Source organism: Protopterus annectens, chromosome 16.part0 (genome assembly GCF_019279795.1).
Source record: "Protopterus annectens isolate FY-2018-M chromosome 16.part0, PAN1.0, whole genome shotgun sequence".
NCBI classification, from domain to species: domain Eukaryota; kingdom Metazoa; phylum Chordata; order Ceratodontiformes; family Protopteridae; genus Protopterus; species Protopterus annectens.
This window is the reverse complement of record NC_056750.1, coordinates 106,021,483-106,046,138: the sequence shown is the minus strand read 5'-3', so window position 1 is coordinate 106,046,138 and position 24,656 is coordinate 106,021,483. Positions and strand designations below refer to the sequence as shown.

Genomic DNA, 24,656 nt, shown 5'->3' with positions numbered 1-24,656 from the left:
GATTTAATGAGCTCTATTGTGTTTTCTGCCCTGACGTCTGCAGGCATGTTATTTTGGGTCTACTTCTATTTGCCAAAATACTGACAACCACAACGCTGAGATGAAAATCACGAAACACGGAATCACGAATCAGGTTAGGTATGCACAAGGCAAGTGAATACTTGCCCAAAACAACAGTAACTAACAATGTACCACCTAAAACCCTCCTAGGTGGGGGGGGGCTACACAACCTTAATTATATATACCAACTCCGGGATCCGTGGAGATATGGCATAATCCCACCCACTGGACAAGTATTCACTTGCCCTGTGCATACCTACCTGATTCGTAATTATTCCGTGCTTTGTGATTTTTGTCTCGGCGTTGTAGCCGTCGATGTTTTGGCCTTTTGGTAAACAGACGTAAACCCGTTATTCTAGATAGCAGGTCCCAGTCTGGAGAGTGCTGTCACCCCAACTGCAGTTTTATAACAAGGTTTAATGAGAGCCAGTGATTCAATGAGTATTTCCCCTGAAGTCACATACTTTTTGTCTAATAAGCAGTTTCTTTTTAGTGGGTGGATATTAACAGAGTTTGATTAGTTTAAATAACTGTACCCAATTAGAAGTGTTGCACTGTTATGTACTGGTAGTCAACAGAATCACTACATCAGGATGCAATGATGGGTGCTGCTGCCAGCCATCAATACAAACCTGCAGAATTTGTTTGCTGCTGTTTGGAGTTTGTGGGTTTTGTTAGCTGCTAAAATATTATAGAGAGACCATATTCCAGTTCAGACATTAGCACATTTCTGATAAGAATGCTGTGATGAGGGTAAAATGAGGTGAGATATTCTGTAGCATTATTTCAGCCACCCAAGTACTCATTTACATTGTGATCGGTATGTAGTACGACTCTAACTGAGGGGTCAAATATTAAACCAAGATATCTCTGCCCAGTAACCTGTGATAAGGGTCTTCTGTTGCTATCAATAATTAGTAATGGAGGGATGTTTTGCAGTCTTTTGGTATTCGGCAAACAGTGAGACACTGGATTTTGATGCGTTAAACAAAAGTCTGTTTTGTTGTGTCCAGTTACAAAGTTTTGTGCAACTAAGATGGACCCCTTGCTGTAGGTTAGTGTGAGACTATGGACAGATGACATTTTTCCGTATTCTTGTTGAAGGTGTACAATATCAGAATCTGTACACTAAATGCAGCCATATCTATGGATTATGTTGGGCACTAGGTGTAGAACATGAAAATAAGTCAATATTGTTGAATCCTAGGACTTCCAAGATAGCTGTACATTGAATACCAGCTTAATTTCAGTTCTCCCAGTGTGAAAACAGAAACTCAGATGAAAGAGCCAGTAAACTCATATTTCTGGGTAAATTTCCATAACTGGCTAGTGAGTGCACTGCTTGGATGCCAGCAAAAATGAAATTCAGAAAACCTGAAAAAACATCAATCACAAAAGGTGAGGAAAAACACTGACTGTGAAGAACTCAGCAGTGCAAGTTCCAGCTTCAGTGCAAGGCATGACTTCCAGCAGCCTAGAGGAAAAAAATAAGTCAAATGTACTCAGAGCTGATTAAAATAAACAAAACACTGAAGGAATATAGCAACTCAAATAACAAAAGGCTGGGAAAAAATGTAAGAAGCTTTAAATAGATATTCAGATGAGGTGACAAAGCTACAAAAATCAGAGGTGGAAATTAAGAAAATGCTGGCAGAATGAGACTGCGCAAGAAGAGATGTTTCAAAAAAATAATAGAATTAGAGGACAAAGCACATAGGGAAAAGTGAGATTTTCAGCTCTACCAGACAAACTGGAAGGAACAGAATGCATTAACTTTACGAAAGCACAAATAAGCAACTGGACTGGTATTCCACAGCAAGAATTGTCAATTGAAAGGGCACATTGTGTGTATGCTCCAAACCTGTCCATGAGACTTGAAAGCATTAGCAATTCAAGGTGAATTGTTCCAATTAGAAAAGTAAAACATCAATATTTGATGTACATAGTTTTGTGTGTTAACATTAATTTAATAAGTTTTAGGGGTGCGTTGGAGTGTGTTTTTTTGAGGGCTTTCAATAAACAAAACATTTTGTAAGATGTGACATAGGCTCAAATGGATATGACAAGTAACAAGCGTATAAACAATTAACCTGCCAAAACATTAATGTATGCAATGTAACACAAAAGCTGGAGCGAGACACTTAACAAAAAGCTGTTACATAAAATGTGGGAATAATAACTTTTTAACATAACAACACTTTCTATATTATCATTAAATGCAAAAGGTCTCACAGATATGTATGAAAAAGAAAGAGTAATGAACTATATTAAAAAATGTAAAGTACAAATAGCTATGCTACAGAAGACGCAACATGAAAGAAATGAACATGTGAATTTGATAGAGAAAGGTTTTCATGGCGGTTATTCAGCAGAATACCTGGGACAAAGGAAAAGAGGAGTGCTTATACACTAATTTCAAGAGGAGCGCCAGTAGTGAAAGAAGGGGACAGAAGATGATAAAAAATAATAATGGTAGATTTGAAGTACTAAGGGGTTACTGGCAAGGGAGGAGGATTACACAGGCATGTATTTATATTTCACCTAAAACTGCTATAATGGAGCTTAAAAAAACTCTAAGAGAAATAATCAGCTTTCAGCAAGGAATATTACTTATATGTGGAGACTGGAATTTGATTTGCAGCAGTGAAGATGTACCGGGGGGGGGGGGGGGGCAAGAATAGAAAATATAACAAAGGAAGGTAGATTTCTGAAGAAATTTATGAAAATATTTGGTATGGAAGATGTGAATTCAGTAGTAGGAGTTCAGAATGAATCTACACACAGTTCTCCAAGGTACAAAAACTGGGCTAGGCTAGACAGAGCGTATATTTCACATGTAGATGTGCATTTAATTGAAGGTTTTGATATGCATCCAATAACTACTTCAGATCATGCACCAATAATAACTAAAATACAAATGTAGGGTACTGAAATAAAAAAGAGGCACTGGAGCTTTCCTACCTATCTGTTGAAAAGAGAGGAATTTAAGGACTGGGTGGTGGAAATTACTTGCATTTCAGATAGAAAATATAGATAGGAAATGGGAAAATTTTAAGTGGATTTTAAAAACAGGGTGGAAATAAAAAGACAAATATGGTTAAGGAATAACAAGAATTATTTTGAGGAACTGACAAATGTCAAAGTATTACAAAATGGGGGGAATCTCGCAGAAGAAGAGGAGCAATTGCAACCAAGAAATAAGGGATTATCTCAATAATATGCATGAGTTCAGAAAGATTGCTGTTAAGTAACTGTTTTTTGATAACACCAGAGCACAAAAACTTAGAAAGGGTTGTTGCCAAGTGTAGGAAACCTACAGCAAGGAATATAACAAGAAATCCCATGAGGAAATATTTCAGAAAGTTTATGAAAGTCTGTATAAAGCAGAGATATTAATATGGAAATCAAGAAAACATACAAATGGAAATGTTTATGGAAGAATTAAATATGCCAAGTTTAGAGTTAGAGGAGTCTTAATTACTAACAGTTAAAAATGGCACTGTATAACCAATACACATAGTCCCCAGGAATCGATGGTATTCCTGTGGAAGTTTGGAAGCTAGGTGGGAAAAACTGATAAAGATTGGAAAGGTTTTGTTTAACAGTATTTTAAGAGGAGGAGAATCGCCAACATCCTGGAAAAAAGCAGTGGTGGCTGTAATACCTAAAGGGGGTAAAGGCCCATCAGATCATTCTTCATACAGGCCCATTTCAATCCTAAACTATGACTATAAAGTGTTTATGTCCATAATGGCTAAAAGAATGGCAAAGATGATGCCAAAATTGATAGATATGGATCAGTGTGGTTTTGTGGAGGGGAGGCAAACATTTGACAACATTAACAGAGCACGGCGATCACAGAAGGAAGCAGAATGTAAGAAAATACCACTGTTGCTGGTAGGTCTTGATGCAGAGAAAGTATTTGACAAAATAAGCTGGGAGTTTATGAGCGGTGCAATGGAAACATTTGCATTCCCTGATATAATTATAAGGTTGATTAGGACGATATATGAGGGATCTTAGGTGAAAATTAAAGTGGGTGGGCTCCTCTCTGATAACTTCTGTTTGAGGAGAGGAACCATGCAGGAGTGCTCTCTTTCTCCTCTGTTATTTGCATTATATTTAGAACCACTGGCAAAGAGATAAGAGACCCAGAAATTCAAGGATATAATTGGTAGGGTAGTCAAGAAAAGCTGGCTCTATTTGCAGAGGATATAATTTTACACCTGACAAAACCAGAAAAGGTCATATCAGTGTTGTGAAACATTTTGAGACAGTTTCAAATCTTTTCAGGATCCAAAATTAATGCAGCTAAAACAAAGGCAATAGCAGCTGTAAATTATGTATCCACACATGAATTGGTTCAGCAATATCCATATTTATGGTGACGTGACAAAATGAAGTACTTAGGAGTATGGATAAAAACAAGGATTCTTGTGTGGCAGCTAAGGATATCTGGGCAAAGACTAAACAAAACATAATACAAAAACTGAGAAATTGGAAGCTCTGTTTTATGGGTATGGATAGCAAGATACAAGCAGTTAAAATGTTTTTAGTCCCATTAATTTTATACACAGGTAAGGCGTATTTCTATCAGCCAGAGGAAAAGTTATGAATAGCAATTAATAAAGAGATGAAAACTTTTATCTGGGATGGGAAGACAGCAAGAGTCAAGTGGGATAAGCTGATTCTTCCAGTAGAACAAGGCGGACTGGGATTACCCAATTTGAAGGGGTATTTTAGGGCTACACAGTTAAGGTTCTTATACGTAGTACAAGCAGAAACCTATAATTCAAAGAGGAAAGGGTTTAGGACGAAACAGGGGGAAGCTCAATAAACAAGGGCAGACTGGGATTTTTGATGCACATCCTTAAGGAAACTAACAATAACCATACAGAATAGCATATTCATAAAATAGCAGAAAATACTGTAAGAACTAAGCCAACAGGGAAATGGAAAAAGGAGATTCTGCCGATAGGGGTGACTACAATTTGGGATACAAACAATAGGCAAGAAGGAGCTGGAATGTGTTGGAGAAAACTAGCTAAAGGTATTGGGAACAAATAATGAGCGGGAAAGACAATGGAATAGGAAGAAGCCAAGAATTTATTTGGACTGCAAGCTAGAGATTAGCTTACCTATTAAAGATTGATATCAGAGTACAGGCAAAGAGAAAGAAATAGGGGGATCCTAAGTAAAAGACCAGCAGTGGTAGAGTTTTTAGTAGAATCTAAAACTGAAGCCGCTGTTAAAAAAAGGAATAATTAGTACAGCTTACAAAATATTGCATGATAACTATAAGAATCAATCAGAGGAGGTTAGAAAGGATTAGGAAGAGAGACTGGATAAGCAATTCACAAAGAAACCATGATGGACATATGTATAGGTTCATAGGTAGGTACTAGGCTATTGGCCCTAGGGCCTATATAAGCCTAGCCAAAGGTACCCTGGCTTTCGCCACCCAAGAAAATTATTTTCCTGTGCCACTGTCGAGCAGAGCCACAGAAGTGATCCCCGGGATGAATTTCCTAGCTCCCATCCAAAATCAAGATTTTTTTAGAAGAGCGCTAATGAGGAGCTTTGTTTGATATAGATAGGTAGTTTGTTCCAGAGTATGGGAAGTCTCTGGAACAGGAATCTATCCCTCCAGCATGTTCTGTTTATTGTGGTGACAAGGTTTAGGTCCCTAGACCATGTAGCTCGTAGGGATTGGGATTTCTTTAACTGGAGCATGTCTAAAAGCTCTGGGTTTGACATAGCTTTGTGTGTTAGGCAGAGATCGCCTCTGAGTAGGCGATATGCAACGGAGTAAAGCTGCAGTTTTTTGAGATGGTCTCACAAACATGCAATAAAGTCTAGAAGATTTACGATCTTTGCTTGGAAGTGTTTACATTGGTATTTTTATACCCAAAGTAGACCCCAAATAATTTTTCCTCATGCAGACACCAAATGTCGAAGGTGTGATGGGGAAAAAAGAGGTAACTGGGAACATACTTTCTGGGAGCACAATAAGCTGGCAGACTTTAAAAAATCCCTGCAGACTACTCTATCAGAAATACTGGATGGTAAGTTGGTATGATTACGGAAATGATTTCTGAGCTATGAGATAGAATTGTAATTGCCTAGACATAGTAAGCCCTTGCTGAGTCTAATTATGGTGGCTGCCAAAAAAGCAATTACTAGGAAATGGAGATCAAAGTCTAAACCAACTGTACTAGAAATAGCTAATATAGTAACATAGATAAAACAACTAGAAATGGGATCTTTAGAAAAAGTAGGAGCAAATTACATAAAAAAATGGAAATTCTGGGAACAATACGTGCAGACAAGGAATGAGGTTTAGAAGAAGGCAGGATATGAATGAGCTGAATGTAAAGTTTGACTGACAGTAACTGGATAAATTATAAGTGATGTGTAATGTTTGCAACTAAAATTGTCAGTATGGTTTGTTTTCATTTATATCACTGCCTATGTCATAAGTGATAATTTAATAAAGATGTTTCTTGTTTAATACAAAAATGACCATGAGAAAGCATCCTAGACCTTTAGTAGTAAAGATGCAATCCTACCAGCAGAAGGAGTTGATTCTGACAAAACTGTGGCAGAAGGACAAAGTACTAAAAGTGGGAGACAGCAGAGTGTTTGTGGAAAATGATTACTCGCCGTACAACAGGCAGAAAAGGAATACATTATTCCACTAATCAGAGAATGTTGAGAAGAAGGCGTGAAATTCAAGCTGCTGTACCCAGCTATTTTCAGAATATTCTTTCCTGGAGGGACAAAATCATTTTTTTATGCAAAGCATGCTAAGGAGGAAATATTGAAAGAGGAGATTTTGCTTCTTGCTCTTCTGATAAGGAAGATAAAGATAAAGACCACAGAGAGACTGTGCCGGTGAAACCTTTTCCAATGTTTCAATGGAAAATACTCGAGAGACAGAAGAAAGCACAAGGGCTGAATAGAAGAACTGAGAGTATGTTAGAAATGAAGCAGAGGCTAGAGTTGGGAGATGGAGATCAGCAGGGATAAAACTAGCAACTCTGAAACTGACAAATAAGTGTGGGATTTCGCAAGCAATAATGCCCAACAGGCTGTGATTTACTGTGGAAATAACACCTGCCCAGGGGTGTTCTGAGGCCCGACACTGCAGGCAGTGGGCCTCTACACACCTGGAAGGGCATTATTTCTACAATAACACACACCCTGGTGGGCATTATTGCACTTAGAGAATAGGCTGTCTGTAAAATTTTTGTGTTTTGCTTACTTATTATTTTTAATTATCATATTATTTTTATACAGTTTTGTTATAAAACAGCTCCTCTGCCTAATGTTTCGAAGTTGCTGTAGCACATGTAAATAGTGCTGGAGGAAGAATTTTACATCCAAAATATATCATTTTTTAAAAAAAAAAATCTAGATATTTACTTTATTCTTTGGTCTCTTACTCCTAAAATGTGTGATTTGTTGCCAAGTCATTGGAGACTGATGTCATTAAATAATGATAAACATATGACTTTCAGACTATTTCCTTCAGAAAATTCATGTCAACACAAATACTGTTATTTAAGCTACTTTGCAATTTTATAAGAACATTTAAAATCTGTTCCTATTTTGTAGCCCCCCCTTTATTTCAGGCTTTATCTATATTTCTTGCACTAAAAGGTTGAGGGGTTATGCAAACCTCTTTACTGCTGCTGTCGCCTGTCCAATCTCTCTCTCTCTCTCTCACACACACACACACACACACACACACACACACACACACACACACACACTTGCACTTCAGAAAATGCATGCTAACACAAATCCTATTATTCCAGCAACTCTACCATTTTATAACAGCAATAGTTAAAATATGTTCCTGTTTTGAGCCTTTGTTCTCCCTTTATTTTAAGCTTTATCCAGATATCTTGATCTTTGAGGCTGAGGGGTATGCAAGCCTCTTAGCTGCTACTGCCAGTGCTTGATTGCTTTCACTCTTCACTCTCTCCTACTCACACGTACCTCACTTTCATGCACGCAGCATGCATAAGCTCACACACAGACAGAAACAAACACAGACAGACACACACATGCATATGCACACACTTTCTGTTTAACTTACTTTTAACACTCACTAAACAGCAAAATAGTTGCTTAGTCAGTGTAAAATAATGGCTTGATCGATCTTGCTCTCACTCACATGCACACATACACTTTTTTTTTTAATTTTCTTTTTTTAAATTATATATTTCACACTCATTTAAAAGCAAAAGTGCCCCTTAGTGAGAGTAAAATAACGGCATCCATTACATTTCTTTCAGTCAGAGCTCTATGACAGCTTGATATGCTGCCGTGAAGTGGTGGACTCATTTTTCAGCAGGAATTATCTGTAGATTAACACCCGGCTGGAAAATGTTCGTTCTCCATTCAGGATGCCAATCTATAGGTCGCCCGCTCTCTAAAAAACATTAATTATACTTGTGAAACATGTGAGAATGAGAAAACCTGGAAATATTGGACTTTTCTGACTCTGTTAACCTTGCAAGGGACTCTAAAGCGTATGCCCTACTTAATGCCATTAATGTTTGGAAGAACATTTAGGAGGGGGGAAGAGGAAGGAAAGAGTTAACTGTAAGTAAAACAAAATTTTGTTCTTAAGGGTAGTATTTTTATAATGCACAATATAAACTGCATGCTATAAAAATAACTTTTTTCAGTTATTTGTGAATGTAATGGGGGATACTAAAATAAAGAGGTACCCCTTTTTTCTTCATTCTTTCTTTCTTTCTCCTTCTTCAGTTTTAAGAAATATAGGCACTGCAATGTAAAAAGACAAGTCTGGTTAAAACAGCATGATACAAGAAAATGTATGTGCTTTTTTTCTCATTCTTGCATAGAGGAATGACTGGATTAATGCATTTGGCTTGATCTAGTAACAAGTTTTAACAGAAAAAAAAATAAAAAACAACATCGAATATAATACAAAGTTTTTCTATAGCAGATACATGAGTGCTTGTAAAAGCAAATTCGTATCTGGTTCTCATGTCTCCATGGAGACAATCTGATAAAGAGCAAGAAAAGCAGAATATTTCTTTATTTCAATGGCTAGGAGATAATGATTTCTGAAAGCATTTAAATGTTTTCCCAGTCTGGGAAAGTAATAAAAATAAGACAAAACCAGACAGCACTTAGTAGACGCACAAGGTGTAGCATGCATTTCAGCATGCATAACCTTCCTTTTAGGTTAATCAAAGTCTGTACGTGTGGCTGTTTGCAAATAAAACTATGTCAATATGGTTTGTTTTCATTTCTATAAATGTACGATTGCCTTTGTCACAAATGATAATTTAATAAAGATGTTTCTTATTTAAAAAAAATGTCTTATCCTGGATGGAAAGGCCTTCAGACTACACGGGGCTCGTACTGATCTTTCTGAAATATCTATAAAATAGCACAGATTTTTTTGAATTAATAAGGCATACCACCGAAGCTGTTTTCCCTAATGAAGCACTGACATCTTCAGGCTAAACGTCACAGGAACTCCTCTGTCCTGGAGTAACAGCTTAAGGAATACAGGTTTACCCTTAAGAAAGCATGGTGCATTTTAACATCAAAGCCACACCTTCAAACTGGTCCAAGCTACCTAATATTTATTTTTATTTATTTATCTGACATTTCTTTTACCGGGAAAGTTTGGAAAGAAACCCATTTTCAGCAGAGGCCCTGGGAAAAAAGCTCCACAGCAGTAAGACAAAATTTACATAAATATCTTTACAAGGTCAGGTACCCATCTAAGGTAATCCAAAAACGACCAACAAAAAGTCTAGAAGAGACTATAAATATCTCAAAAAACAACACAAATTCCACACTGATAAAATTTAATAGAAAAAAAAACAGTCTTAGCTCCTCGGCCACAACAGCCTTCAACAAGTACAAAAATTTAGTGAAAACACACTCCCATATATATAATATGTAATCAATCAATTAAGCACAATTAAAAACATGATAGAATTCTTAGTCCTGAAATTTAAAGTGAACAACACTTGATAACAACTCCATTTAAACACATCAGATGCAATATATTAAAAAAAGCAAAAACTAAAGTAAACATCTCCAGTTTACTTCTTTATTTAAACCCATTGGTGATAATGTATTGAATTTTAATATGAAAACAGTTTCCTTATACAATAAAATGTTTTTGAGTAATTTATCATCCCCCTTCTTAATGAAAACTTGTTCTAAAATAGTGGCCTGTAATAAATTAGCATTACAGCTATGTTTCTCCATAAAATGCAATGCCACGGGACTCTCTAACATTACCCTTTTAATATCCCAAACATTTTCCTGCAACCTAATTCTAAATTTTCTTTTTGTTTCCCCAATATAGGTTACAGGGACACCTAAGGCAATAAATCACTCCCGATGTATAGCATGAAAAACAGTTATGTGGTCTGAATATTTTCCCATTTATTCTGGAAAAGTTTAATTTAATATAAGGACATACATTACAATTATGACATGGTATAGTCCCACAAATAGACAATGAAAGACCCAATTTACTTACTGGAGAAACATAGTATGTTTTAACTAATTTGTCCCCTAAATTCTGTCCTCTCTTGTAAGCAACATAGGGAACATCAGGGATAAGTTTACCTATCAATTCATCTTGTAACAAAAATTTCCAATAGTATTTAATGACATCCCAAATTTTACCACTTAAAAGATTAAAAGTAGTACCAAAAAAGATGTTTTTGTTGTTGTTGTTTAGCTACCCTCCTAGATATCGTAGTCTTAAAATTGACTCTCCCAACTTCTGTATTGTCATTTTGATTTCTGTTATTAACTTCCCCATCCGAAGTTTTAATAATTTATCAATTGATTCACAAATCAAACTTATATTGTAACCCCTTTGTAAAAACATATTTATTGATTTATTGATCTGTTTCTCCAGATCAAGACCATCATTACGAAGTCTCGATAATCAAATAATTTCCCCATAAGGTAAAGATTTCAATGTATAAGGCAGATGGCAACTAGTCCCAAATAAATACTGGTTACCATCTACAAATTTTCCATGAACAGTAGTCAAAATAAGTCCATCCTTCTCTCCTGACAAGCAAATATCTAAAAAATTTACTTTAGTTCCAAACTGTAAACCATCAAATTTAATATTGTATATATTATTATTAATTTCTGAAACAAAGGTAGGTACCAAATTTGATCCCCCCTTGCACAGAAAAATCAAATCATCAATGTAACGAAAATAAAACAAAAATTTTGTTGCACAAATGTATTAGTATAAACATATTCTAACTCAAATTTAGCCATAAACAAGTTGGCATACATGGGGGGCAAAAGGTGCCCCCATGGCCGTCCCCCTTAACTGGTGATAAATCACTTCATTGAAACTAAAAAAAATTATTCAGTAAACAAAAATGAGTTAAACCTATAATATAATGTGAAGTAGGACTATCTCCCAAAAAATAATGTAATGCTTGTATTCCATCATTATGACTAATGTTTGTATATAAACTAACAACATCCAAGCTAACCCAAAACATATTTTCTGTCCATAATATTTGGGACATCTTTTCAATAAAATCAAAAGAATCTTTAATATAAGAATCAATTTTTTTCTAAAAAAGGTAACAAATAACCATGTATAACAATACCAATATTCTGAAGAAAATAGTTAATAGCAGAAACAATAGGACGACCAGGAGGATTCATCAAATTTTTATGAAGTTTGGGAAGACAATAGAAAGAAGCTAAATGGCAACTCTCCACATTAAATTTGGTATCAAGATCTTTTTTTACAAAAATAATCTAAATGTACACCCATCTCAATCAATAAAGTAAACTCTTTCATAGCATTCAAATACTTTGCAACCTCACCTATTTCATAAGTGAAAGCATCATTCAAGTGTTGCATACACATGTTATAATATTGGGTGTAATAAAGCAAGACAATCTTATTACCTTTATCAGAAGGCTTAATAATTAATTTCTGTTCATAAGACTTTTTAAAGCAAGCCATTCGTTCTTGGTCATATTGAAACGCCAAGAACTTTTATCACATATATCAACAAGTTCTTGTACAGAAAAATGAACCATTTCTAAAAATTGTATAATTGTACTATTAGTATAGGGGGGTATAAATTTACTACGAAAACCAATGCCTGTAGTATTTAATAATGAATACGCATTAGGAGAAGTAAATAAATCAACGTCATCAGATAAACAAGAAAAAAGCTGTCGTCACTACTATCAGTTTCAGGACTATATTCACAATCATGTTTATTCACCCGCTCATCTCCTTGTGCAAAAAAAAACATTTCAGGTGCAATTTTCTAACAAATTTAAAAATTTCTTGTTTAATTAAATGATTCCTAGGTGTAACAGTGGGTACAAATTTCAAACCCAACTGAAGGACAGCTATTTCTTCATCAGATAAAGTAGAACCAGATAGATTAACTACACTGGATACAAAAACAGGTGTAGAAACTATTAATATTATTCACATCAGTTCCATCTACCTCGTTTAAACATTTGTTTAAATTGTCCCTCACGCATAGAACTGAAACCAGTTCCTTTTTTCTTGTTTCCTCTTTTGATGTTTTCTTCATTCTGACGAAAACGTTGTTGGTGTACTTCAGGTTCTTGTGCATTAGGTAATGGTGGAAAATCATGTGTTTCTCCCTCTGAATCAGTAGTAAAACCTAAACCATCAGAGGAAGCAAAGGACACAAATAATTGTTTCTTTTCCCCCATTTGTCCTGAACGGAAACTATACTTATTTCTCAAAAGAAAGGCCTGCCCATTACCGTAGTCACGAATGTCTCTTTTAATTTTAGTAAATTTAAGGTGACCTTGTTCATTTTTGTATTTATTTAGTTTCTCTTTAAAATTTTTGAAGATGTCATTAATTTTAAGGTCTCCTACTTGACTCAATAACTTTGAATGCATATCATGCAATTCATTTTTAAGTTTCCATATTCAATAGTTTCTCCCTTTCCACCAAGATGTTAACCCATTCCATAGCACAAGTATGTGCCGCAGCTAGCCACCGATCTTTAAACATTAAGTCATTGGTATCGGAGATATCAAAGGGAGTTGCTGGGCTTTAAAAGCCCTTAACCCTCGAGGAGCAATATTTAATTCAGTATATCTGATAAGTCCCAAGAGATTAAAATGGCAACGCGTTTCTCGAAAGATTAATTTTTCGAAACTATCCACATTGTCCTGTATTTCTTGGGAAAACATACCAGAAGAATTACCACCAAGAGCTCCAAAAGGGTTGTGATATCTCTGTTTTCTATCTTCCATGAATTTAAAAGTACAATCAGCGGAGATAGACTCACCATTGGATAAAGGTGTAGGTTTACCCTTAAGAAAGCATGGTGCATTTTAACATCAAAGCCACACCTTCAAACTGTTCCAAGCTACCCAATATTTATTTTTATTTTTTATTTATTTATCTGACATTTCTTTACCGGGAAAGTTTGGAAAGAAACCCATTTTCAGCAGAGGCCCAGGGGAAAAAAAGCTCCACAGCAGTAAGACAAAATTTATATAAATATCTTTACCAGGTCAGGTACCCATCTAAGGTAATACCTAACATAATGCACTTGAGATTGTATTTGGACCACAAAATGTTCTCTTAACCACAATGGTTAAGTTCCTTCCATTGAAACCATTCTGCAGACTAGGAACCTTTATCGCATGAAGATATTTCTTCTCCTGCGCCAGATATCTGCATCTATCTTGCTAACAGTTATTCTTAGGTTTATAGGTAAGTAGTAGACTCGCTGCCATTGCAAGCCATTTTAAGTCTTGCCAGTTTCCCCTTTTGTGCTCAAAATCACCTGTCCTACTTGATTATACATTGGACTTACCCACTCCATTTGATAATTACACATTACCCCGAATAAGAATAAATGGGATCATACCAAAGTTAATTGAGGACACATGGATGGGATTAAACATTTAGAAACTGCCTCTGTCCATTAGCATTACAGGGGGAATTCCTGGGGTAAATGTTCTGTTTCCTATCCATAAATCTAAGCTGCACTTGAATATGGACAGGGATGAACTTTGTTTTATAGGGATGGGGAGGAGGTCTGATCCACAGCAGCAGTATCTGCTGAGAGATATTCCTGTCCCTCCAAACCATTCTGTTGATGTGGCAGAAGATGTTTAGATCTATAGACTGAGTACTTCTGGTGCCATCTGACTTGCTGATGTGCATTAAAATCCATCAGTAGCGGGTCGGAGAATGCCTTCTATGCATACTTCTCAACTGTACAGATTTCATAGAATGCCCAGATTTTGCCTCATATTTTTGGTCTGATCCTCATAAAATCTGTTTTTTTTTTGTTTTTTTTTTTTTGGCAAATCAGTGAAAATTGAAATTACAGTACTAAATAATAACAGACATTTGAGTTTCAGACATTACATTCCCCAGAAATTACATAATAAAGCAAAACTTGTTAGTCTAGCAACTTTCTAAGTTTATATGAGTAATATTTAAATTCTGTCCCTATTTTCGGGCCTTTGTCCCCTCCCATGTTTCTGGCTTTGTCCAGATTTCTTGCACTGAGAGGTTGAGAGTTATGCTTGTATGCCAGACACAGGTCACCACTTAGCAGCCTGTAGGATGCCAAGTACAGTGACAGAGCTTTGCGTTGGTCCATGTAGGACATGTTTAGGTCTTGTATCCTTCTAAGTCCCTCTGTAGGCGTTCCTATTGTTGCATGTATCTGGACAGATACATAGCAAAGGGGGCATTATATTCAGTTACTGGCCTAATTAGGGCTGAGTAAATGGGGACAAAGACATCCCTAGATCATGACACAATCCCTTTGTTTATAAGGTATGCAATACAGTAGGGCTTTCTTACAATAGACAAATGTTGGTCAAAAGTTCGTTCACTGCCCACGTAAGTTCCCAAATCCCAAACAACTGGGTCAACTCTCAGGAACATATAGTTCCTTGGGAAAAGCTTTCCAAAGGAAAAATGTGGCATGCTGTCCAGCATGCGACCTATGTTGTCAGTGCTCACTGTGATAATCGCTACTGCACTGCACTACCTGTGTTGAGGTGAATGAGGCTGGATATCAGTGTAACCTGCAGGCAGCTGTGTTTTATCTTCCTGGCATTCTCCAATGGTAATGGCCATCCAGACTTCCACAGTGATAACTCTTTCAGTGCTTCTTTATCTCCAAAAGGAGGGTTTGGAAATCAGCAGTGGCAAACTTGCTAAGTGGAACTCCTTCATTGGTAAATTTCACAGGAAAAAGCCTATACAACTACCAATACCTCAACCTGTTACAGCAAGAAATCTGGCCAAAGCCATAATTAATAGGGGGCAAAGACCCAAGAATAGGGACAATTTTTAAATATTGCTGTTACAAACTTCAAAGGTTGATACAATAACAGGTTATGCATTAGCATGGATTTTCTAAAGGGTATGAAGTATGAAAGTCAAATGCCTGTCATTATTTTCTGATTTCATTATTTTATGAACTTGCAAATGATGTGCCAGAAAACAAAAATGTTTTAAGGTGCAGGCCAAAAATATGTGGCAAAAATCTGGACATTCTGCAAAACTCTGGACAGTTAAGAGGTAAGTAACTACTTACAAAAAGTACAGCTAAATCCTTGTGCTTACCACCTGTCACTTGTTCATCTTTATGTTGGATTGTCCCTAATTGGGCAGATGGGTCCTGCAAAAAAAGCACAAAAAATGACAACTGTCCTGACAGTTTAAGACAAAAAGCATTTCCTAAGTCTCTTAGTTGTATAAACCAATTATTTTGTATTAGACCCCAAAAAAATATTTAAAACTGCACAAACAACTTAAATTATGCAGGAAAAAGTTTTTATTTTGCCAAAAAGTGAAGTCCAGTCCTTTGCAGTGGTTGTAGATATGGTTTGTCCAGCAAAATCTCACATTTCCATAAAAATGCTCTCCATTTTGTGAATCTGAAAAGGTGGCAACTCTAGGCTGAGCACATAGTCTTAATTAATCACATCCACTTAAACTGGTTTGAGAAGCTTATTCTTACACAAATATATTGTGGGATTTTCAAACTCAAGGCCAGAATACAGGTTACTCTAAAAATTGTTTTCCACATTTCCAGTAAAATGCTAAAAGTGCATACAGTACATATAGAAATACACTGTTTAACATTGCTATCGTAATGTTCACTATTTCTGACTCATACTTTGTTCTTTGGATGAAGTTGCCAGGTAACAGGAAAAGAGGAAGGCCTAAGATAAGGTTTATGGATATGGTGAGAGAGGACATGCAGGTGGTTGCTGTGACAGAGCAAGAAGCAAAGCACAGGAAGAAATGGAAACAGATGATACGCTGTGGTGACCTCTAATGGGAGCAGCCGAAAGAAAAAGAACACTGCTCTTTCCCTACTGTTTTTTTTTTCCTGGTAAATAAATATTCTTGAGAAAGCAAAAATATACAGGTCCAAAATCTGGTGCAAAGTTTAATAGCGCTCGTATAAACTTAGAAAAGTTGCTAGAACAGAAGCATTTACATTAGCATACCTTTTTTCATGGGTACAAAGTATGAAACTCAACTGTCTTACAGAGTTTTTAATACTCAATGATTTGCTAAAAAAAAAATCCAACAACTGAATTCTAAGAAACTTGCCAAAACTCTTCGGCAAAATTTTGGACATTCTACTAATTTCTGGATAATAAATAGGTATCCACTGAGGACTACACTCAAGCTATAATGTCACTTGTTTAATTTATTTTACATTTGGGTACTTTTCCGTTATCGGGGCAACAGTAATAATGAGCGTTTGGAATCCCAGTGCTCATTATAACGTTGATCGTTCAGCTGCTGCTGAAGTGGGTACCACACACACTTATTTTCCATTTCATTAAGTGTAGTCGATCATGCTGCGGTGGTATAGTGGTAGCATTGTTACCTCACAGCAAGAGGTTCTCCCGTTCGATTCTCGGCTTGGGAGTGCCTTCTGTGTGGAGTCTGCATGTCCTCCCCACAGCTGGGTAGCTTTCGAAAGACAAGCATGTGTAAATGGGCGTGCCTTCGTTGAAGGTTGGGTGTCGAGCTGGCACCTCGGCATTTCATAAAAAAATCTACTGCCAATCATTAGCGGACCGGAGTTCCGCTGTGGCGACCCCTTACCAGGAAATAGCTGAAAGACAAACAACAACATTAAGTGTGGTCAATCACATGTAATAAATAACAATCATTTGACTTATAGACTTGTTTTACTCTGAATAATGCATGCCAACAGGGTTTAACAGGATGTGAATTAGCCTGCATTATTCAGAGAAAAACAAGTGTATAACTCAAATGATGGTCGTTATTTATTAAAAGTGATCGACCACACCTTTCTCCTAAAACTGCCAGTTGTAGGGAATGAGGAGGGGTTTGAGCCGACAGCAAGAGAGAGCTGAGAGGTATATGCACATGGGACACACGTTAATCGCATTGTTCATAGGTTCATACTAGGCTATCTGCCCTAGGGCATTTATAAGCCTAGCCAGAGTGTGTTTGGCTTTCGCCACCCATTTTAAATGAATTTTGCTATGCCCTTTTTCGAGGTTAGTATACTGTGCCTCTGTCTAACAGTGACACAGAAGTGATACCCGGGGTAAACCTACGATCTCCAATCCACTCATCAAGATTCCTCTTGAAGAGAGTCAAATGAGGGACTCTGCCTAACCTGGACTGGGATTTTATTCCAGAGTGAAGGGAGCCTCTGGGTTATGAATCTGTCCCTCCAGCATGTCCTATTTATTTCTGTGCTGAGGTTCAAGTCTCTCGAGCGCATAGCTCGATGGGATTTGGATTTTCTGAGGTGCAGCATGTCCATTAATTCCAGGTTGGACATGGCTTTATACTTCAGGCACAGATCACCTCTGAGCAGGCGGTATGCCACTGAGTAGAGCTGGAGTTTCTTTAACCGGGCAGCATATGGCATCTGTTTGAGCCCTTTGATCCTCTTGGTGAGGTACGTTTGGGGTCTTTCCAGTTGCTGCAGGTGTCTGGTAAGGTACATCCCAAAAAGGACATTGTACTCAATTATGGGCCTGATGAGGGATGAGTAAAGAGGCACGATGACCTCCCCTGATCTAGATGTAAATCCCTTCATGATTAGGTGGGCTATACAAAATGTTTTTCTAACCACTTTTGCCACGTGGTTGTCAAATTAGAGATTGCTATCAGCTTGGGTCCCCAGGTCCCCAATTACTTCTTCCATACTTAATGGATTACCACCTATGTGGTAATTTGTGGGCACTTTGTTTTTGCCAAAGGGGATGACTATACACTTTTTGGCATTTAGCATGAGGCCATGGCTCTGGCACCAGTTGTCTGTTTCTAAGAGGCCCTTTTGTAGGATGCTTGTGTCGGCTGGAGAGTTGATTATGGCGCCCAGTTTGCAGTCATCTGTGAACTTGGTCAGCCACAGTCCTTCCGTGTTGGCCTGTACCTTCGAGAAATATATACCGAACAAGAGAGGCCCCAGGACTGAGCCTTGTGGGACGCCACTTGTAACTGGTTTGGAGTCTGACATGGCTCCAGCAATTCTAACCATGTGGGTTCTGTCCTTGAGCCAGTTTGCAACCCATCTAGTGACATAGGGAGTTATATTTAAGCTGGTGAGCTTATCTATAATGCCCGAGTGGGGTATTGTATCGAAGGCTTTTGCGAGGTCCAGGTAGGCTGTGTGGACCACCTTCCCCTCGTCAATGGCCTTGGTGATTGTTTCAAAGAAATCGACCAGGTTTAAGAGGCAGGATCTACCCTTAACAAAGCCGAACTGGGTAGGATCCAGTGTCTGCAGGTCCCCAATATCTTTATTTATGAGGTCTATGATGATCCTTTCCATAGTTTTGCAGACCAAGCTAGTCAGGCTTATGGGGCGATAGTTTCCAGGATCCGTTGAGGCACCACCTTTGTGGAGAGGGACCACTGTTGCTGTACGCCACTCTTTGGGTACATATCCTGTAGTAAGGCTGAGATTAAACAGTAGTTTTATGATTGGGTTTAGCTCTTCTTGGAGTTCATGTAGGACGCAGCCCGGGACACCGTCTGGTCCCATTGATGCTGTGTTTTTTGCTTTGGAGAGGGCGGCTCTTACCTGAGCATCTGAGATGTCAGGGGGGCAGCACTCTGCTGGGATAGATATTTGCCCTTTTGGTGGGGAGGGGGGGAGAGGTTTGCGCTGAACCGGTCAGCTAGGATGTTGGCAATGTCTGTGGGTTCGGTGTATTTTTTGTCATTTTGGACCAATTCTGAGCATATCTGGTAATTCCCACCCAGGTTCCTAACATAACTAAAGAAAACCTTGTGGTTATCCTTAGTGTCCTGTGCAATTTTTCTCTCGAAGCTGGCCTTAGATGATTTTATGAGTGCCCGTAGTTTTTTGCTAATACTGATCAGAGATGCCTTCCCTTTTTGGGATTTTGCTCTATCATGTAGTTGCTTCCTCCTTCTATTGTATAGTGTGTTTATGGCTGGGGTCCACCAGACAGGATGCCTGCCTTTGGAGAATTGGGTCTTGGTTTTACTTGGGATTGCATAATCCATTCATTCCTGAAGGTGTTCATATAATGCGTTTATAAAGGATTCTGCGGTCTGGGCTGTATTTTCCACAGGCCCGGGGGCTTTGAAGGATTCCACCTTGGTTTTGAGGAGTGTGAAATTTGCTTTAGAGAAGTTTTTCACTGTGGTTTTCTGGGCAGGGGGTGGGGTCGGGATGTGAATATCCAGTGAGATTAGTTTATGGTCTGATCTTACCAGTGAGGGATACATTTCTGGTCTGGAGCATAGAGTCCCAATGTTGGTGATGATCAGGTCCAGTATGTTTTCCCCTCTTGTGGGTGTGGTAAGAAGTTGTTCCATAGCATTTGAGTTTATAAATTCTAGGAACCTTTGGGCTAGGGTGCTGGAGCTAGAGTAATGCTCCCAGTCCATGTTTGGGTAGTTGAAGTCGCCCAATATAATGTTGTTTGGAGAGACCTTCATATTTTCCAGTGTTTTCAGGAAGGCCAAGTGGGGTTCTTGGGTTTGGGAGGGTGGTCTGTAGCAGGCTATAAACTGGAAGGCAGTTTTACCCACAGTTAGTTGGACTTGGATAGTCTCTGATGCTTCATGCTGTGCCACCAACCTGGAGGTGTGGGTATCTTTGATGAATATTGATACTCCCCCTCCTTTTGTGGTTCGGTCCAAGTTTTGGGGCCGAAAAGCATGGTATGAGGTATAACCTGGTAGTGCTGGGGTGCTCTCGGGAGCCTTGAGCCAGGTTTCTGTTACTGCACAGATATCGATGTTCTCCCTGTTAAGGAGAGTTTAGAGTGCGTGCATCTTGAGGTTTAGACTTCTGGCGTTGAGTAGCATTACTCTTAGTTTCTTATCCCTTGTGATACCTATGGAGGTGGATTTGTCTTTTGCGCCTTGCCTAAAAAAGACACTATGGGGGTGGCAACTCCCTTTGCCAATATCCGAAAGCCCAGGGGTGACAGCTGCAAGCCGTCCCTAGTGAAACATCGTGGCTTGTCGAGCATGTCATCCCAGGCTGACAGGCATTGGATCCCCTTTGAATTACACCAATACTTAAGCCAATTGTTGAAATTAATCATCTTGTCTTCATATTGTGGCATCTTTCTTGGTGAGGGTAAGATGCTACTCAAGGTCAGGGTCATATCGGCCTGGGCTACATGCTACTTCACACCAGCAAGGACAATGACGGAGTCATATTTGTACTTGCCTTGGAGTGACCTGAGTGCTTGTGTTATGTGGCGGATCCCAGCGTGTGAAATAGCAGGTAAATGCCATGGTCACACTTTGAAACAGGGTGAAATGGAGGATAAAAAAATGCTTGCACTTTTTTTAATGGAAACTACAGTCTCAATAGTCAACCCCCCCCCCCCCAAAAAAATTAATAAATAGACTACAGTGGTGTTAGTGGTCTTTAATTAAAATATACCTGTAATGCACTGGCTTTCAACATCCCTAGAAGTGAGTGTGCATGCGAGTGCGTGGTATGAATGAGTCGTAATATTTTCTCTTTATGAACTATTAACATTTTCTTAAACTTGAATTTCTGCACTTTGTAACCAGTTGATATGTTTAGGCACTACCACGGTGCTTCATTTCTTTCCCATTTGACTGATGGGCATCACTTTTCATTTCCATCTAGTTGGTCCAAGACTGTCCTGTGAAAACAAAAGGAAACCAGGAAGAACTTGTTGCCCCAATGACGGAAAAGTACGTAAATGGGTTTATAAGCAGCGGTAGCGTTGTTGCCTCACACCAAGAGGTTCTCCCGTTAGATTCGGCTGGAGCGCCTTCTGTGTGGAGTCTGCATGTCCTCCCATGGTGGAGTGGCGTTCGCGTAGAATGAGCGTGCCTTCGGGGAAGGTTGGGCGTCGAAATGGCACTCATAAAAAAAATCTACTGCCAATCATTAGCGGACCGGAGTTCCGCTGTGGCGACCCCTATCTGTGAAAAGCCAGAAGAAGAAGAACACACCTAAATTGGTTTACCTGGAAAGTCCAGTTGGGCAAAAAGTCCAGTTTCAGCGGAAGCCCGGGGCGAAAAGCTCCACTATAATAATACATGTGAAAATAATTACAGTAATAGTTATTAACTAACAATATAGAAAAGCTTTAATTTATGTTAAAAACATTTATATTTATGAATGCATGTATATTTATATTTATTTATGATAGTTATTTATTGATATTCTAGATTTTAATATACATTTTGTATTTATTCACTTGTTTATATATTGAATATTCCCAAGCATACAAATTTCCTGGTATTTATAGTAGTCATAGCACCTTAAAGATTAACTTTGCCATGGTTATTTATTTATTTATTTATTTATATATTTTATTTAACTATTTACTTGGAATTTTGGGGTAAATTTGGGTAGGGGTGGGTGCACAAATATATATACAAATACATGTACACACGCATACACAAATAAAGAGATAAAATGGAAATCAAGTATTTATTTATTTATTACATTTTAAATACAAGCAAGTATTTAATGAATATACTTTGTGAGTGTATACACAGTATACATACTTGAAATACAAACACATCTATGGATCTTGTGCATTCACTTTCCCAAACCAAAGTAAATTAAATTAATCTTAATATCATGCATTTTTAACATCATGTATTTTTTATCATCATATTTTTTAACATCATGTATTTCTTCAACATTATGCATGTCTTGAAGTATGACTCTGTCATTAGAATTTTGAAAAATTAAAATTATAAAACGATAAAATGAGGGAAGGATTGCTTGTACATGCAGCAGCACCAAGCAGAAAATCTATGAAAGTAAACAGTTTGTTTTAAGTTCCACTTGTAAGCCTATGTAGTTATTCATAATTAATTGGTTAATGAATCAATTGAATTAACAAGTTTTGTATAAAATGGGGCTTGCTTTACTTTTATATGTTCTGAAGAAGTCTCCGGTTGGAGAGATGAAAGCGCTCAACTTTTGATGTATGGAAGTACTTTTTGTGTGTTACTGTTTTTAGTCGCTTTGGATTGTTTTTAATCTTGGACATTAAAACTTTACACCAGATCTACTGCCTGAATTTTTACCTTGGAAGTACTGCCTAAATTTTGGACAGCCTTTTATTGTACCGGATTCTGCTATCATTACTGTGTGAGTTATTTTATTCATTTGCGTGGTTACAATATAGAAAAGCTCTATTATAATACATTTAAGAACACTTAAAGCAATAGTTAACTAGCGATGCTATTTATCAGCTAACATTAGAGAATAGGGTTACCACCTGTCCCACTTTGTGAGGGACAGTCCCTCTTTGGGTAGTTGTGTCCTGCAAAACATTGCGAGAAAATGGAAAATGTCCCGAGATTTTAGGACAAAATTATTTTCTATATTTTATGTAATAGTTGAATAAAACAGTTATTCTGTATCTGAAACTCCTAAATGTTATAAGAAACAGAATAAGGAACTAAAATGCTACAAGAATAAACTTTTATTCAGGCAAAAAACGGGAGTTCTGTCCTTTGTACTGGCCGTGAGTATGTTTTGCCCTGTAAAATCTGATGTTTGTAGCACAAATGGCCCACTTTGGCCATTTAGAAAGGTGGCAACCCTATTAGAGAAACACGTGATGTTTAGGGAAAAAGAAAGATTTACAAACAGTAATAAGGAAATTTATAAAGTGGGACAAAATGTGGTACAACGAGTTTCCTGGGTCTTAAATCGCACTCTGACTAAAAAAAAAAAAAACCAAACTGTTGTTCTAGTAACCTTATAGTGAATACGATACGTATTTAAAACTGTGCCCAACCCCGACACACATTTTTTTGGCTTTGACCGTAATCCTTGAGCAAAAAAGTTGAAAGGTATTTTTTTATGGGGAAAAAAAAAAGTTGAAAGGTATTTTTATTTTAAATACTGCTCACTTGTTTAAAGACTGTTTTAAGATCCTGTGGGTCTTACCTTCGCAATTAGAAAAGGATATCTTGCAGAGCTTTGGCGACACCTGTGTCAGGACGCAATCCCCACCACCTGACTTTCTTTTCACTTTGAAATAATGAAGCACTTGGTTCTTCTGCTTCTCCGTTAAGTCGTCCTCAGCTTCCACCATGACATAGTCGCTACCCTCAGCCATGCTGCTCGCGCGGAAGGGTTATATGGGCTAGCTGACAAATTTAACGAAATGGCAGATGCGTTCAAAGTCACCACTTTCCCACTGCCGTACTACTCCCTGGGTTTGGGATGCTCTAACATCTTGTCTCCACCTTCATAGTTTGAATTTATAGTCGACCACAGCTGGCGCTATTACATTATCTGACTGGAATGTGTAGCTAGATAGGCAGATATAGGTATGACGTTTCCCATTACATAAAATGAAAGTTTTCTATTAACATGGGAACTGCCACTAGAAATGAAAGGCAGGTCAAGGCAACGCACGAGTATTTTTTTTCAGAGTAGCCAAAAGTTTCAGATCTCTGCAAAAGCTACCTGCTCTTACTCACTCAAAATAACGTCCGTTTTTTACATGTATCCTAACTATAGCTGTAAAATTCAAATTGTATACGAAACTTGTTGGGTATAACCTGGGAATGTTTTACATTAGGTGGGGTCTAGATACGAAATGGGGTTTCCCTAGTAAGCTTAAGTCAAAGTTCCCATATAGGTATGGTAGCTGCTAGGCCCCCAGAAGTCTTGAGTCTAGATATTCGGTGATACATTCATTTTATGTCTACCCATTCTTTGTCTGCCTTTCAGTTATCAGCCTCCTCCACTGTCAGTCAGCCCATTTGTTTCCAGTATCTGGCATAATGTTTGAACAGGATAGGCCATCATTCAGAGAGCGTCAAGAAGTGATTTACGTATTTTCTTGCATTTTCTCCCAACCCTTAAGCAGACATTCAACAAGAAATGGTGGTGGTAGGGGTGTATTGCACATGCGGTGCCCACAGAAGATGCCTTTTAATTTGGCAAAGAGCATTTCATTCCCTTCAAGCAGCCCTGCCTCTCCACAGGAAGTATGAGCAGTGGAATTCCAGTCTCCACCAAGGAAACAAAACTGCTGAGTGCACTCAAACCTTTCCCACC

General features: G+C 37.9%; 1 protein-coding gene across 2 annotated transcripts in view; it reads right to left on the bottom strand.

Annotated features, from left to right (window-relative positions):
* LOC122790862 (protein mono-ADP-ribosyltransferase PARP14-like) overlaps positions 1-23,861 on the bottom strand; it is a 1,931,416-nt gene extending 1,907,555 nt beyond the window's left edge. For both annotated transcript variants that reach the window (XM_044058520.1, XM_044058521.1), the window contains exon 1: positions 23,535-23,861. In XM_044058520.1, coding sequence (XP_043914455.1) covers positions 23,535-23,706 — 172 coding nt within the window. In that variant the 5' untranslated portion in view covers positions 23,707-23,861. The remainder of the gene's footprint in view (positions 1-23,534) is intronic.
* Positions 23,862-24,656: the final 795 nt, after the last annotated feature.